The sequence below is a fragment of the Theobroma cacao genome, chromosome 2, assembly GCF_000208745.1.
Source record: "Theobroma cacao cultivar B97-61/B2 chromosome 2, Criollo_cocoa_genome_V2, whole genome shotgun sequence".
Classification (NCBI taxonomy): Eukaryota; Viridiplantae; Streptophyta; class Magnoliopsida; order Malvales; family Malvaceae; genus Theobroma; species Theobroma cacao.
In genome coordinates, this window is record NC_030851.1 from 5,225,222 (window position 1) to 5,241,251 (window position 16,030).

General features: G+C 35.6%; 2 protein-coding genes across 3 annotated transcripts; one reads left to right on the top strand and one right to left on the bottom strand.

The window, feature by feature from the left end:
- LOC18607965 (probable E3 ubiquitin ligase SUD1) lies at positions 647-8,215 on the top strand. 2 transcript variants are annotated; one of them, XM_007042415.2, is made up of 9 exons: positions 647-1,155; positions 2,139-2,831; positions 3,630-4,397; positions 4,498-4,709; positions 4,794-5,159; positions 6,599-6,759; positions 6,848-7,011; positions 7,102-7,248; positions 7,412-8,215. In XM_007042415.2, the coding sequence occupies exons 1-9, from the start codon at positions 793-795 to the stop codon at positions 7,904-7,906; spliced, it is 3,369 nt and encodes a 1,122-aa protein (XP_007042477.2). In that variant the 5' UTR covers positions 647-792; the 3' UTR covers positions 7,907-8,215. The 2 variants fall into 2 exon arrangements, with proteins under 2 accessions (XP_007042477.2, XP_017970874.1); XM_018115385.1 differs by having other exon boundaries at positions 6,602-6,759.
- Positions 8,535-13,084, bottom strand: LOC18607966 (polyadenylate-binding protein 2). Its single transcript, XM_018115386.1, has 9 exons — positions 12,477-13,084; positions 11,301-11,419; positions 10,525-11,181; positions 10,365-10,442; positions 10,205-10,294; positions 9,969-10,106; positions 9,655-9,828; positions 9,357-9,560; positions 8,535-9,002 (listed from the first exon to the last, which is right to left on the bottom strand). The coding sequence occupies exons 1-9, from the start codon at positions 12,715-12,717 to the stop codon at positions 8,766-8,768; spliced, it is 1,938 nt and encodes a 645-aa protein (XP_017970875.1). The 5' UTR covers positions 12,718-13,084; the 3' UTR covers positions 8,535-8,765.

Below are 16,030 nucleotides of genomic sequence, written 5' to 3' on the forward strand. Positions count from 1 at the left end.
AAACTTGAGTTAAAGTTTTTAAAAATCACGAGGTTTAAGTCTGAAAAATTATTAGGTCAATAATACTTAGACTCGAGTTGTTATAACGATAGACTTGAAAAAAAAAAACAGGAATTTAATCAATGATTTTAATATATGTATACAAGAATTGAATCCACGCATTGATTAAAATAAAGTTTTTTGTTTCACTGTTGACACGGTTTTGAGTTTTGACCCCAAATTTGCAAATTATAAGCAGCAAGTAATAGAGGAGACTTGGTAAGGCAAATTTGTTTCCCTCTTTGCAAAAATCAAATGAAACTTTGGGTTAATGAAAATCATAAGATATTATTATTTAATATTCGGAATAAGTATTTTGATGACTACAGAAATTGTAGGAGATAAAAAAAATACTTATATGAAATTTATAAGTGAAATATTTTATTGAAGATCACAAAAAATTTAAACTCCCAAGATATATATATGAAAATGCATTTAATTAAAAATAATAAAATTTTTAGATAAGAACGCGTTTATTTTTCTAAAGTAGAGGCAAAAGATCAGCCAATAAGTATATTCCACGTAGCCAAAGTTTCCTTCCTACGAGTAGCCGACATATTATCCTGCACTATAAAACGAACACGAAAAAGCGAGGGGCAAACTCGGCAGCACAATTTTCAGGGAACTCATCTCAAAGTCTGTCTACCCGTCGTCACCACCAACATAAAAAGGAGAACTAAAAAATTATAAAATCACGCAAGATTCGCCCGTCTCGGACCCTCTCCCCGCAATCTTACTGAGCCAACTCGCCCGATGGAGATCGCCCGCGCGGAGCCGCCTTCTCCTCCCCTGGACGGCGAAACCCCCACTTCCTCCGCAGCCGCCGTTATTGCGGACAGCATAAAGCGGTCGCCATCAACATCGTCCACATCGTCAGAGAAGGAAGAAAACGCGTCTTCATCAACGGCGTTGCCGGGATCGTTGGGGGTGGCGGCGAAGTATGATGCGGAGATGGAGGAGGAAGAAGAAGAGGAAGACGTTTGCAGGATCTGCCGAAACCCCGGGGATGCAGAAAATCCGCTTCGATACCCTTGCGCGTGTAGCGGCAGCATCAAATTTGTCCACCAGGATTGCCTTCTTCAGTGGCTTAATCACAGCAATGCTCGCCAATGCGAGGTTAGTTTTTTTTTTGTAATTAGTTCTGGTAGAAATGAGAGGTAGTTTAGTAAATTATGTTAAATCTAGTTGGGGTTTTAGGTTTTTATTTTTTAATTAAATCTCTTGCTTTGGTGTTTGAATGACGATTAACAAAGGTGATTAAGAAATGAAGACAATTTTGGGCTTTTCTTTTATTTTCTTGTAATTCTTTTTGCTGATTACTTTATAAGAAAGACTGCCTTTGAAAGTTGCAATCTTGAGAGCTTCCGTTGCTGGATTATTGAAAAATAAAAAAGAACAACTTTTTTTTTTTGTTGTGTTGATTGCGCTGAGCTATGTCTCAAACTCAATGGTATTTGCAGTCATATGGGGAGAAGCACATGGTTTTCTGATGATTCACATGGGTTTTGCATGATCAGAGTCTTCATTAGCTACAACTAACTTCTTTAAGTTTGAATGAATACGGGTGGCAATAATAGTTCTTGTGAAAGCACTCGAGCTTTAATTTTCCTTTTAAATGTCATTAACACATAATCAAAGACGCCAACTTAATGCTGTTAGATATTATCCTTGAACTTTTGGTTTTGAAGGCTATAAAGCATGCATAACGTACATACAATCTTTCCATGTTAGTAACACATTGCAAAGCCATGAATGTGGTTTACAGCTTTCGAGGCAGTTAGCAGCTCTACATTACTTTCCATTTCCATATTGTGGGGATGGGCTTCTCATCAATTCATATTTTCTTATGGCATTTCAATACTGGCATGTGTCAGCTAGTTCTCTTCCTCTTCCTCTCTGTTTCCTTGTTTATGTCCATGCCTCTCTCCCTTTCCTCTCATTTTTTTTAAATTTTTTATTTTCTTTAAAGTTATGCTTAATAGACATGTTTTCCATGTGATTCTCTCTCTCTCTTCATTTGTTTATTTTTAGAAAAATATTTATGCTTCAAAAGGTACATTTGCTGTGTGATTTTAATTCTTTAAGGGTTTTCTTTGCAGGTTTGCAAGCATGCATTTTCTTTCTCCCCTGTGTATGCTGAGAATGCTCCAGCAAGGCTTCCTTTTCAGGAGTTTATTGTTGGGATGGCAATGAAAGCTTGTCATGTTCTGCAGTTCTTTTTGCGCCTTAGTTTTGTACTTTCAGTTTGGCTCCTCATTATACCTTTCATTACCTTTTGGATATGGCGGTTGGCTTTTGTCAGGAGTTTTGGTGAAGCTCAGAGATTATTCTTAAGCCATATTTCCACCACAATCATTCTTACTGATTGTTTGCATGGATTCCTACTTTCTGCTAGCATTGTGTTTATTTTTCTTGGAGCCACTTCTTTGAGGGACTATTTCCGGCATCTTCGAGAGCTTGGAGGACAAGAGGCTGAGAGAGAAGATGAAGGGGATAGGAATGGTGCCCGTGCTGCTAGGCGACCCCCTGGACAAGCTAATAGGAATTTTGCTGGTGATGGTAATGGTGAAGATGCTGGTGGAGTGCAAGGCATTGGTGGAGCTGGTCAAATGATCAGAAGGAATGCTGAAAATGTGGCTGCTAGGTGGGAAATACAGGCAGCTCGTCTTGAAGCTCATGTTGAACAGATGTTTGATGGCCTGGATGATGCTGACGGTGCCGAGGATGTACCTTTTGATGAGCTTGTTGGCATGCAGGGTCCTGTTTTCCATTTGGTTGAGAATGCATTCACTGTAAGTCTCTTTGGTTGTTTTAATTTTACTATCTGCCCTTAAGCACTGGCTTTCCAATTGACAATCTCTTACCGATCTTATTTAAGTGCTTGCCTTGCCTTTTTGTTAGTGATTTCTTGGGAACCTTTATGTGCTGAGACTAGCTTATCAACATGTCACCTTCAAAACAAAGTTGATTTGTACGTGTGTGTGCACCTTTGTGTGAATGTGTTGGGCGTGCTTGTGTGAATGTGTTGAGTGGCACTGGCTTTTGATGCTAAATTGGAATTAATAGCAGACTTATAGTTTGGGACTTTGTTGCACAACAAACTTGAGCAGTTTTTCAGCCCTTTTCTTGGTTGGATGCTGGATGGTGTTCGACTTGTTATATATCGAATGAAGGAAACTTTCTTTATTTATCTTCCTTGTTAAAGAGTGCGATTCTTGCCTCTATTATTGTTCCTTTAAATGGTTCCACTTCCAAAATACAGACATTAGATGGCAGTGTATTGCTATATAATTTTATGCATGACTCTGACGCTAGTTATAATCTTACAATTTTATGGTTGTTCCTTCATATGGTACTACTTCAAACTGTGTGATGTCAGCCAGGGGTGCAGATCTCCATTATGTGGAGAATTAGCACAATTATTGTGATATGCTAATGATATTCTTTCCATAAAAATTTTATTGTTTTAGAGCTATAAATTTGATGATCTGCGGAACTCTAGATACTCAGAAAAGAAACAAAATTCAAATTTGGCCCTTTTCCCTGGTTAACATGAGATTCTTGAATGACTTAATGATTGATTCTTGCAGGTTCTAGCGAGCAATATGATATTCCTTGGTGTCGTCATTTTTGTGCCTTTTTCTCTCGGCCGGATTATTCTCTATTATGTATCTTGGTTTTTCTCATCTGCAAGCGGTCCTGTCCTCTCAGCAGTCATGCCACTGACAGACACTGCCCTTTCCTTGGCAAATATTACATTGAAGAATGCATTAACTGCTGTTACGAATTTGACATCTGAAGGCCAGGAAAATGGCATGCTTGGCCAGGTTGCAGAAATGTTGAAAGCAAACTCTAGTGGAATAGGTGAAGTTTCAAGCAACACAAGCGCACCATTTTCAGCTGATCTCTTGAAAGGATCAACTATTGGAGCATCAAGGCTTTCTGATGTTACAACTCTTGCTATTGGATACATGTTTATATTCGCCTTAGTCTTCTTCTATCTGGGTATTGTCACTTTGATTAGGTACACTAGGGGTGAGCCTTTGACAATGGGGAGGTTCTATGGTATTGCTTCTATAGCTGAGACAATTCCGTCCCTCTTCAGGCAGTTCTTGGCAGCAATGAGGCATTTGATGACAATGATTAAAGTTGCGTTCCTGCTTGTAATTGAGCTTGGAGTGTTTCCTTTGATGTGTGGATGGTGGCTAGATGTATGTACTATAAGGATGTTTGGGAAATCAATGTCTCAAAGGGTTCAGTTCTTCTCAGTTTCACCTTTAGCAAGCTCATTGGTTCATTGGGTTGTAGGAATTGTATACATGCTACAAATAAGCATCTTTGTCAGCCTTCTTCGAGGGGTACTGCTCTTGACCATTCGATGATATCAACTGTTTATTTGTTAATCATGATCTTCTTGTAATATTAGTCTGTTAATATTCTTTTTCTTGTCATGGGCAGGTTTTACGTAATGGAGTTCTGTACTTTCTTCGAGATCCAGCTGATCCAAACTATAATCCCTTCCGTGATTTAATTGATGATCCTGTACACAAGCATGCTCGGAGGGTGTTATTATCTGTTGCAGTATATGGGAGTTTGATTGTGATGCTGGTATTTTTGCCAGTCAAGCTTGCTATGAGGATGGCACCCTCTGTTTTCCCACTTGATATATCGTAAGATTGGCGCATACCTTTACCTTTTCCTTAAGTCATATGTACTTCTTGTTAGCTTACATTTAAATAATTTGCTTGTTGCAGGGTATCTGATCCATTTACTGAGATTCCAGCTGACATGCTTCTCTTTCAAATATGCATTCCATTTGCCATTGAGCATTTTAAACTGCGGACGACAATCAAGTCTCTTCTCCGCTACTGGTTTACTGCAGTTGGCTGGGCATTAGGCTTAACCGATTTTTTACTTCCCAAACCTGAGGAGAGTAGTGGTCAGGAAAATGCCAACGGGGAACTAGGACGGCAGGATAGACTACAGGTTGTGCAACTAGGTGGACAGGAACGGGCCATGGTTGCACTTGCAGCTGGTGATGATCCAAATAGAGGCCTTCTTGCATCAGGGACCTCCAATGTTGTGGAGGAGTTTGACGGGGACGAACAAACGGATTCAGAGTAAGTTATATGGTGCTTTTGATTTACAATGTTACAAAATGGGTCTGATTTACATTGTGGTGTCATTGTATTTATTGAAGTTACCGTAGCTTTTATAGTTTTGTTTGTTTGATGGTATATTTTCATGCACCTTTGGTCTAAGATTGTAGATTCATGATGTAGAATTTGTGGGTTTGGCTTATGCAATTAACATAAAATATATCATTTAACATTGAATTTGCACTTGGAAGGCAGTTATTCTTGATGATTGATATTGTATAGTTTATAAATGCAAGAGATTTTAACTACTTATTTTGTTTAGACATGTTAGAACGATATGAATGTCATATATTAATTCCTATTTATACCATTTTTTCAAATGAGTATTTGAAATGTTCTTTTATATTTGATTCATCCAAATGAAGTTTGCTTAAGTAGTTAATTACCAAATTCTTCTATAAAGACTGAATACTTTGTGCCCGTCATTGTACGAAGATTGGCGTTTATATCAATTTATAAATTATAAGAAAATATAGAATGAAGAGTTATCATAGAAGGTTTTTTTTAAATTTTTTTGCTAATGGCATCTTTTGACGTTTAGTAGTTAAGCCTGTTAACTAGTGTAGACGTAACACAATTTCTGTTTTTTTTTTTTTCAATTTATTTTATTACATTTTCTTAAGCGTGAATATTTTCTCTGGTATTTGACTCTACATTATACTAAGGTGGCGTTTGATATTTTATAATGCAATATGATTACAGGTAATGTGATTGCAAGTAAAATAATATTACAGCATTTGATATACAAACAAAACAATGATTAAAATGCAGAGAAGATAACATTCCAGCGTTTGGTTTACAAGTACTTTTTCGAGAATGTAATGTTAATTTTCAAAATTATCCCTATTTATTAAAATGCAAGTTTAATATTCTTGTAATTTTTATTGTTAATTTTTATATAATATCATCTCTTAAATATATTTTAAATATCATATATTTTATTTTTATTTTTTATTATAATCTTATATATTTTATTTTCATTAATTTAATTTAATTTTTATATTATATATTTATTTTAATTTCTTTTACTTATATTATGTAAATTTTAATTTCGTATATTTTATTTTATTTTAATTTCTAATTCTTATATTATATATTTTGTTTTAATATTTTTTATTTTAATTATAACATTACAAAATGCCTTTAACAAAATAATAAAGTTGAAGGGTAAAAATGTCTTTAACAACATTGCAAAGTATAATGTAATGTGATTGTGTTGGTTTTGAATTGTAATCACGTTACATCTTTTGGTTATAATGTGATTGCGTTGCAATCTTATATTGTAGTAGTTTGTTGCAAATTAAATACTACAATGTAATTTAATTAGACACAGTGCAGGGAATGTCCTTTCACTTCTTTCATACCAAACACTACCTAAGATTTGTTTATGCATTTTTTAGCAGGTATGGCTTTGTACTTCGCATTGTCCTCTTGCTGGTGGTTGCCTGGATGACTTTGCTTATCTTTAACTCTGCCTTGATAGTAGTGCCAATATCACTTGGACGTGCACTTTTCAATTCCATTCCACTTCTCCCAATAACTCATGGCATTAAGTGCAATGGTAATGCAGGTTGACTGCTTTTTTTCTTGTTGTAATGTCTTGTTTGTAATTCAATGCTAATTGGTTCTTGTTTTGTTTCTCATCTTAGATCTTTATGCTTTCATCATTGGAAGCTATGTCATTTGGACAGCCATAGCTGGGGCTAGATACTCCATTGAGCACATTAGAACAAAGAGGGCTGCAGTTCTGTTTAGCCAAATTTGGAAGTGGGGTACCATTGTCATCAAGAGCTTCATGCTCTTATCAATATGGGTATGTCATTTGGAATAATTTGGTTTTCTACTTGTTTCTGAGTTACACATATTCTAACTCTTAGATCTTTATTGGTGCTGGAATGCGCAGATTTTTGTCATTCCTGTTCTTATTGGTCTGCTTTTTGAGCTCTTGGTGATTGTGCCAATGCGGGTGCCTGTAGATGAAAGCCCAGTTTTCCTCCTCTATCAGGACTGGGCATTGGGTCTCATTTTTCTTAAGATCTGGACTAGACTGGTAAGTGTTATACCACCAATTAAAATGAGCAGCAGAATATTGATATGGTTATTGTTGGTTTTGCAATAAAGAAGCTAACATCTAGTAAATTTTTAGTTTCTTATCTTGTAATGAGGAGATTTATCCACCCCAAGGATTAGAAGTTGGTTTGTTATTTATGCAGGTTATGCTGGATCATATGATGCCATTGGTAGATGAAAGCTGGCGAGTAAAATTTGAAAGGGTGAGAGAAGATGGTTTCTCCAGACTGCAGGGCCTTTGGGTATTGCGGGAGATTGTATTTCCCATCATAATGAAGCTGCTGACAGCCTTATGTGTACCTTACGTATTAGCCAGAGGGGTGTTTCCTGTGCTTGGCTATCCATTAGTGGTCAACTCTGCTGTATATCGATTTGCGTGGCTAGGATGCCTTGGCTTCAGCTTCTTGTGCTTTTGTGCAAAGAGATTTCATGTATGGTTCACTAACCTCCACAATTCTATACGGGATGACCGATATCTTATTGGTCGCCGACTTCATAACTATGGGGAAGACTCAGAAGAGAAGCAAAGTGAGGCAGGGACCTCGTCTGAAACACAGATTTCTAATCTGATGGGCACTGGATTAATCCGGCATGACCGAGAGGCTGATGTAGGGTTGAGATTGAGGCGTGCTAATTAAAATGATGCCTGATGAAAAGATTGCCGAAAGTTTTAAAAGCTTGTATTTAGTATTGAATGCGTGTTTCTAACTATATTGACAAGCTGGTATGCACTTGTTAGGTATGCGGCCAAGGGTCGAGTTACTGGCATAGTTGTCATTTTTGTGCATAGAATACATATTGACTTAGCAACTTAGGGGCTTGTCCTAAAATTTCAGCGAGTTAGAAGTTAAATAAAAATTAATAGTTTCTATTTGTTTATAGAATAGCTCATGATATTGTACTTCCTCTCTCTAATACGGAACATGACGGGCTAGATTTGATTTTCATTCGAGTCTCCTGGCGTTTGTGGTTTCAGATTCCTCTTTCCCAGGGTGCAGGCCTTTGGCCAAACAATTAGCCTGTTACCTTATTTTGTTTTCTCAATATTCGAACTTGGGCTTTGAAAGTTGAAAATCCACTGAGGAGGTGTCTACCTTTTGAGCATATAGCAGATTAGCAGTCTCCGACTGTAATGATATAGCGTTTGAAATCACAAGCCTTTCTTTATTCTAGTAAAATCATCATACTAGGGATACAAACAGCTCCCGAATCCGCTTTCTAAAGCAATTAAGAACCATAAGTAACGTGGCTCATGAATCTGCAAAATTTTTCATCCCGAAGGCACACAATCAATTCAATCCAAAGTGCATAATAGTCGACATAATAGCAACAAACTATAAAAGCATGAAAGCAATGGTACCAAAGTCCAAAGCACTGAGAAGGTATTAGAATCAAAACCAGCTCCTATCCTCCTACCGAAGCAACTCATTTGAACTCAACAAAGGCCACACACTACCATGCTGTTTAAGGAGACAAGACTCTAGCATGCATTCAAACTCAGGAGACAAGGTTGTCATTTAATGACAATGAGGCCAGTTGTTCACCAGTCTGCTGCTGCTGAGCAACACTCCTCAGAACCTCCATTGCCTCTGCAACCTTGGCTTTTAGAGCTTCTGGTGACTCAAGCAAGTGCAAAACCTCAGTCTGATCCATCTCCAGAAGCATCCCTGTAACTTTAGCAGCTGCATCAGGCTCAAGCTGTTCAACAAGCGGATAGAGATTCTCCCCCAGCATCTGCACATTTTCACCCAATGTAAAAAATTTGAGTTACCCAAAATAATGCGAGTTAAGCTTTTCCCACAAACTTGTTTGAACCTTTTTACAAATGATTAATCACAAAAAAATCGTAGCAATTTTTTCTAGGAAATTAAATGCAAAATAAAAGTTCACATCTCAATAGGGGAACTCAAAATATTTTTTAATTAAGGGGTAAGAAACTAGGATATCTCTTCAACATGGTTTTTGCAATTAAATATTTTAAAATTGAAAAAAAACCCTCATATTATGCTACAAGTATAATCTAAACTTGGACAGCATAGATGTACAGAACATAGAAGTTACAAAAAAATGAAGCAAAGCAGTGCATACTGTTCTCTGCTGATCAGGACTAGCATTTGCAAGTGCTGAGGCCAAGGCTCCTATTGGAATTGGCTGAGAAAGTGGGACATCACGCATTGGCATGCCACCCATATCATATGGAACAGAAAGCATGCCTCCAGCAACATTAGGCATTGAAACATCAGGTAGACCACGCCCTGGTGGATAACGATAGACCCGCCCTCGGGGTAGCATCTGTCATTTAAATATCAACCATCAGATAAATTATTTAGAGATATGACAGTATGTAGCAAAGATATTATAAAATCCATGAATTGATGAAACAAACCTGCTGCTGCATTAATGGAACCGGTTGCTGACTTTGCTGAACAGCCCCAGCCCTTCTGCCACCAGGACGCTGACCCTGCTGGCCTTGCTGAACCATCGGTACAAAGAAATTTGGCATGGGAGCCCCACCAGGCCTCATACCAGGGACAAGCTGCTGTTGATATCCAAATCCAGGCTAACAAAAAGCAAAATCCATAAACAATAAATTTCAGAAAACAAATGTACAAATAATATAATATTGATTAATTCAGGGAGTTAAAATATACCTCATATGACTAGTAATGCCAATAAATAGAATGTAAAATATATAGTTACCTGAGGTGGAAAAATAGCAGGAGGTGCTTGGCCATAGAATATTTGCTGCCCAAGACCTGGACCACCAGGTGGGTACATTGGCATACGAGGTGCAACTGAAGGTGGCATTGCAACCGGTCGCATTTGAGAAAATTGAGCCTGTAAAAGAAAGTGCAGCTCATGCTTTAAAAATCAAAACCATCTTTTGCCCAATTACAGTTTGGTCAAGGCCCAAAGCAAATATCAAGACAACATACCTGCAACCTGGCTCTCCTATCTTCCTTCCTTTGTGCTAGAGCAACATACAGAGGTTTGCTAACAATCATTTTGCCATTCATCTCCACAAGCTGTGATAACAAAAAAACGCTATTAGCTTATGATAAACTCATGAAAGTAGGGACAGCATTATCATCTTACAGCTCTAGATGCTTCTTCTGGAGTTGAAAATGCAACAAACCCTGATCCTTTACTTATTCCATTAGGGTCTCGCATAACCTGTCACATTTAAAAATAGGCTTCAGCCAACTGATTACCAGAACTGGACGAACTTAATTATTCTAGAAAACAAATAACAAACCTTGCATGATGTTATGGTTCCATATTGAGAGAATAGCTCTTTAAGATTTTCATCGCTTATGCTATCATCCAAATTCTTAACATACAAGTTTGCTCCTTGAAATTTATCAGCTGCCTCTTTCATGGTCTGCTCAAATCGAAGTTTCAGTTCAACCTCCCTTTCAGATTTCTTTTGAGCTTTCCCAACAAACCACTCCTTATCATCAAATTTCTTTCCATTGAGGGATTCAACAGCTCTAGCAGCGTCATCTGCATTCTCAAAGTTAATAAACCCAAAGCACTTGGATTTCCCATCCGGTTCCCTCATCACTACAGCACTAGTGATTGTACCAAATTCGCCAAAAATGTTCTTCAAATCTTCATCACTTGTTGATTCTGAGAGATTCTTTACATAGACATTGTTAAATTTTGTCTTGCTAATAGCAGTGTCTCTTTCCTGCTTGCGAACAAAGTGGCCCACATAGACTTGCTTATCATTCAATAGCATACCATTCAACTTCTCTATTGCTTTTTGGGCAGATTCCTCATTGTCAAATTGGACAAAGCCATAACCTTTTGACTGGCCAGAGGAGTCTGTGGCTACCTTGCAAGAGAGAATGTTTCCGAATGCAGAAAATGTATCATGCAAAGCTTTGTGGTCAATTCCCTTATCTAAATTCTGCCAGATCCAACAAGCATGGAAAAAAAACAATAAAATAAACCATATGAGATTTTTGAAGCACAGATTTATAAGAAAGAGCTGCAAATGAAAACACATGGTTGTCAAATTTTTATTACCTTGATAAATATATTCCCAGCGCCACTCTTACGGAGACTAGGGTCACGGTTGGAATACATAATCCGGATTGGCTTTCCATTTAGAAGAGTGAAATTCAGAAGATCCAATGCCCTTGCAGCTGTCAGTAAATCCATAACAGGATGTCATGCATAGTAAAGAGCAAACATTTATTTTCTAGGATCAATGGTGAAGACAAAGTATTAATAAAATATTCCCCAAATAATATGTACTAATATAAAACGCCACAGCTTGAGTTGTCTCCACCTTGCTGATAGAGACTAACTTGGTTGATAAATTACATGGAAGCGTAATAAGATAACAAAGAAGCATTAGGAAGTGAAAATATACTAAGCATTACTCTCTTTCCATTAGGCTAGGATCCCACATTCTGTTGTGCCTATCTTTAAATTTTCTCTTTTTCTGTGTATTTCACAAGCACTTTCAACATGACATTTCCTGTTTTTCCTTTCACCCATTACAGGTTTACCAAAAACGGCCAAGCAAGCATATATTACAATATAATGTCTATGGGTTGTTTTGGGAAGATATGGAAATAAACAAGAATGAGAAGCCCCAAATAAATACTCACTAATTACACCGACCCAAACTGAGAGAAAATGGTCTTTGCTATATTTATTTTATAAAAATTCAGAGTTTACATCTAACAGGAGATAAGCATCGGTGAAAATATATGTGAAGAACAAACTTTAGAGAAAACACACTCTAAACTTGCATCTTCACTTCCTGCCTAGATCAGCTTGAACATATAAATGTTCACTTGAAATATTTCATAGGAAAATAGGTATGAAAATGCTTCAAGGGACAAAATAGGTATAAAAAATCTATTTGAAATCGCTAATGTGAGCACCTTAACACCCATCAATATTCCACTCCCATTCATCCATTTCAAATTGAACCAAAATTAATCACCTTTTCTTTCCTTTTATAATCAGCCAAACTATATGCAAAAGTAAAGCTAAAACTTATCAATCATACTTATAACAACATTCTAAATACCAATAGAAGCATCTATCCATTATTAAAAAGGCAAATAAAGGAAAGTAAAACTAAATTTAACTGAAACCATCGAATCTACACTTACCAAAATCATCACGAACACAAAATAATAATAATAATAATAATAAAAGTAGAAATGAGGAAAAACGAAAACTAACCATCTTGAGGGTTGCTATAGTTGACATAGCCATAACCAAGAGACCTGCGGGTTGACAAATCCTTGCAAACCCGAACCGTGACCACTTGACCCATCTGGGTAAAGTACTCATAAAGCTGCGTTTCCGTCACACTCAAATCCAAATCCCCAACATAGAGCGACGTCGTTACAAACTGGTTATTCCCTCCTCCTGCTCCATTGTTAACACTTCCATTTTGCCCCTGAACCTGAACCTGTGCCATCTCTTGAAACAACAGCTAAAACCACCCAAAAAAACCCTTTTTTTTCGAAGTTCTCCTTTTTTCTATCTTTCTTATTTTTTTTTGGGGTTTTTTCTTCCCTCTCCTCTGGTTATTAATCAACAATAAACGATACAAGCTAAAACCCAAGTGCTTTGATAAACCTTCCTACAAATGAAGCAAACTTTCTTTTCTTTTTTTTTTTGGTTTTTTTTTGCTAGCGAGGAGAGGGAAGGGAAAGAAACGGAACTGGATATTTGCCGCCGGCTGAGGAAGAGGCGGCGGCGCGTGAGAAAATAGGTTGAGAAAGAAAAAGGAGAGGTTTGAAAGGAGGAGTAGCAGCTAAAGCAAACAGAATTGAACTGAACAGAGAAGAGTAATATAAGGTAGGACGTTTTTTTCTAAGTAAACCCTAAGATGGATCCTAGGACGAGATCTCCGCCGTTGGATTCGGTTTTGAAGAGCTTCTTTGTGGGGCCCGCAAATAACGAGGTAAATAAATACAACTGCTAATGGTAGATTTTGGAGGTGGTTCACGTGCAGTAAGAGGCGCGTGTGGGGTAAAATTCTGGTAATCTCATATCACCCTAGGCGGTGGGGTGGTGAAAAGTTCTTTTAAGTGAATTTCACCGTCGGTTCAGCTTTAACATTACCCGCAGCCGAGCGGAAGGTAATTTGAAACGTGAAAGCGAAAGGACGTCTGCCCCTTTCTTCGAGCAATTGTTTTGACCTTTTAGTTTAACCTAATCCGAACAAATTATTTTTTAGACATTTGTTAAAAATATATCACTTCACATTTTGTAAAATTTTTACTACAAATATCATTCATTTTTTTCAATAGTCTAATATCGAACCTTCCTTAAACATTATAAAAAAAATTAAAGAGTTGTTACGCCAACCATGAAACTACATCCTATCTCATGTTTTTCGTAAAATGAACCAGTGTATCAACTAATTGATCACGTATCACGATAATTTATCTTTAAATTTATATATTTATAATTTCCTATCATTTAGTATTAATTCAATTTTATTTTCAGACTCCTTAGACATTACTTGGCCTAGAATAACGTAGTTGATTTATGTTTTATTTTTTATATATATAATTTTTTTTCATTTTATTACCTTTGGTTAATTTAAAATTATAAAATTATGATTTTTCTAAATGCAATTTATAAATAAAAATAAAAATTAGATAAAAAAAAAAACTAAAAAGAAGTATAACCTCTCAAATAGAGATATCAATGGGTTGAAGTGACAAATTTAAGATTTTGCATAAAAAATAGATAACAAGTAATGGTTATGAATTTATATATTTCAAATTTTATAAATATACAATAATAAAAAAATAAAAAGACAACCACAACTCTAACACCACATTCGTTCTGTCATTGACAAGTTGGTTTTATATAAGTGTACATATGAACTCGATTCAATAACATAGAGTTCGAGAATCTTATATTCAAATTTGAGATAAGCTCAATTAAGATTTTTAATACTCATTGTATTTTGAAATTAGTATGTTTTTTCATATAAAACTGTGAATATTAATATAATTTATTTCCATAATAGAATATCTTTACCAATTTACACAAGGTGAAAATTGAGTTGGGAGTTTTTTTTGGACGAATGATTTTATTATTACATTGATAAATTAGTCAAAGTTCACAAATTTCAAATTATATCATAAAAATGTTCTTAATTATGGAATAAAAGTTTAGAAAGGCTTGCAGTGCATATGGACCAAGTCTAAGTAAGCTTGGGACAACTTTAAGAGAGAGCAGCTTGCAAGAAAACAAGAATTTTTTGTTGCTCGGGAAAAGCCTAAAAGTTCCTTTGTTAAGCTTAATGTTGATAGTAGTGTGAGAGGGCAACGAGGCTTGGCAACAGTTGGAGGTGTAATTCGAGATTCACTTGGTGATTAGTTATTGAGATTTATCTATAAAATAAGTATATTGTATTCTTCACAGTAGAACTTTGAATGCTTTATTGAGGCTTGTGTTTATGTTGGGACAGAGATTGCAGGAAAATATAGGTAGAGTCAAATTCGTTGTTAGCTATTCAAAAGTAAACTAATTAGGATTTTATTGCTTTAAACCCGAATGCTCATCTCATTAGACCTATAAAGGAGACACTTAAGTTGTCTTAAGACTGTTCAATTTTTCATGTTTATCATGAAGCCAATCAACTGTCACCTGAATCACCACACATCATGAGAATTTACATTTGGGATTACATGTGTTTTGATTCTCTTTTATCTAATATCTATTCTTTTTTATTTGTTGACATTTTAGGTGATTAAAACGATATAGTGATTTTATTATGAGTTTTATTCTCATATATTAAAAAAAAAAAGAAAAAGGGTTAGGAAAAATTAAGTAATAAGTTATCTACTCACAAAAAATCCATTATCACCATGTTCTTATCCACATCATTTTTAAAAAATGCAATTTACAAATAAATGAAAATTAAATTAGATACAAAAATTAAAAGAGTATATCCTCCCAAATATGGATGTCAATGGATTTACTTTATACGGATATTCATCGATATCTGATCCAATAACATAAGATTCCAATACTTTATATTCAAATTTGAAATTGTTAAGTTCTCCCATATTAAATTTTGGATATTAATATAATTTATTTCTATGATAAGATATCTTTATTAATTTACACAAGGTGAAAATGGAGTTGGGAATCGTTTTTGTTTTTAGAGGAATGATTCTATTATTACCATTGCAAATTGGTTTGAGAAACTAGGCAAAATTCACATTTTTTCAATTATATCGTCGAAAATGTTAATCATTGTGGAATATAAGTTTAGAAAGACCTAGGTAAAATGTAGTAATAAGTTATTTACTCACACAAAAAAACCCGTTATTACCATGTTATTTTCCACTAATTAATGTCAAATAGTTAAGGAATTCGTATAGTAGAAATGCTTAAAAGGACAATATAACAGATTGACATGGAAATTGCCATTAAATACAATGTACTTTTTCTCTAGGAGAATTTGAATTTTTATTGGATAAAGAGAAGATTTTTTGTACATATACAACAATATATGATAAGTAAGCAATAGCTGTCAGGTTTATTAATTGTTGGTCAATGGCAATATTTTTCGTAAATATTGTTGCTTTCGGGTGTTTTGCAAGCTAAAGGCTTAGAACCAAAAGTATCGTTTTCATTTTAACCGCTTAAATTAGATAGCATGGCATTTAAATACAATTTGTCAATTGGAAACAATAAAATGAGAACAATTTCTCATTAATGGTAAGGCATTTAATCTTTATATTTTGTTGGGTTGTTGTTAT

Bases quoted from the DNA above. Each gene is read 5' to 3' on its own strand.
- LOC18607966 (XM_018115386.1), bottom strand. From the start codon at position 12,717: ATGGCACAGGTTCAGGTTCAGGGGCAAAATGGAAGTGTTAACAATGGA. The intron at 11,420-12,476 runs GTTAGTTTTCGT...ATTTACTGACAG, and splicing joins CTATAGCAACCCTCAAGATG to CTGCAAGGGCATTGGATCTT. The intron at 10,295-10,364 runs GTAAGATGATAA...TTGTTATCACAG, and splicing joins CAGAAGAAGCATCTAGAGCT to CTTGTGGAGATGAATGGCAA.
- LOC18607965 (XM_007042415.2), top strand. From the start codon at position 793: ATGGAGATCGCCCGCGCGGAGCCGCCTTCTCCTCCCCTGGACGGCGAA. The intron at 2,832-3,629 runs GTAAGTCTCTTT...TGATTCTTGCAG, and splicing joins TGGTTGAGAATGCATTCACT to GTTCTAGCGAGCAATATGAT. The intron at 5,160-6,598 runs GTAAGTTATATG...TGCATTTTTTAG, and splicing joins GACGAACAAACGGATTCAGA to CAGGTATGGCTTTGTACTTC.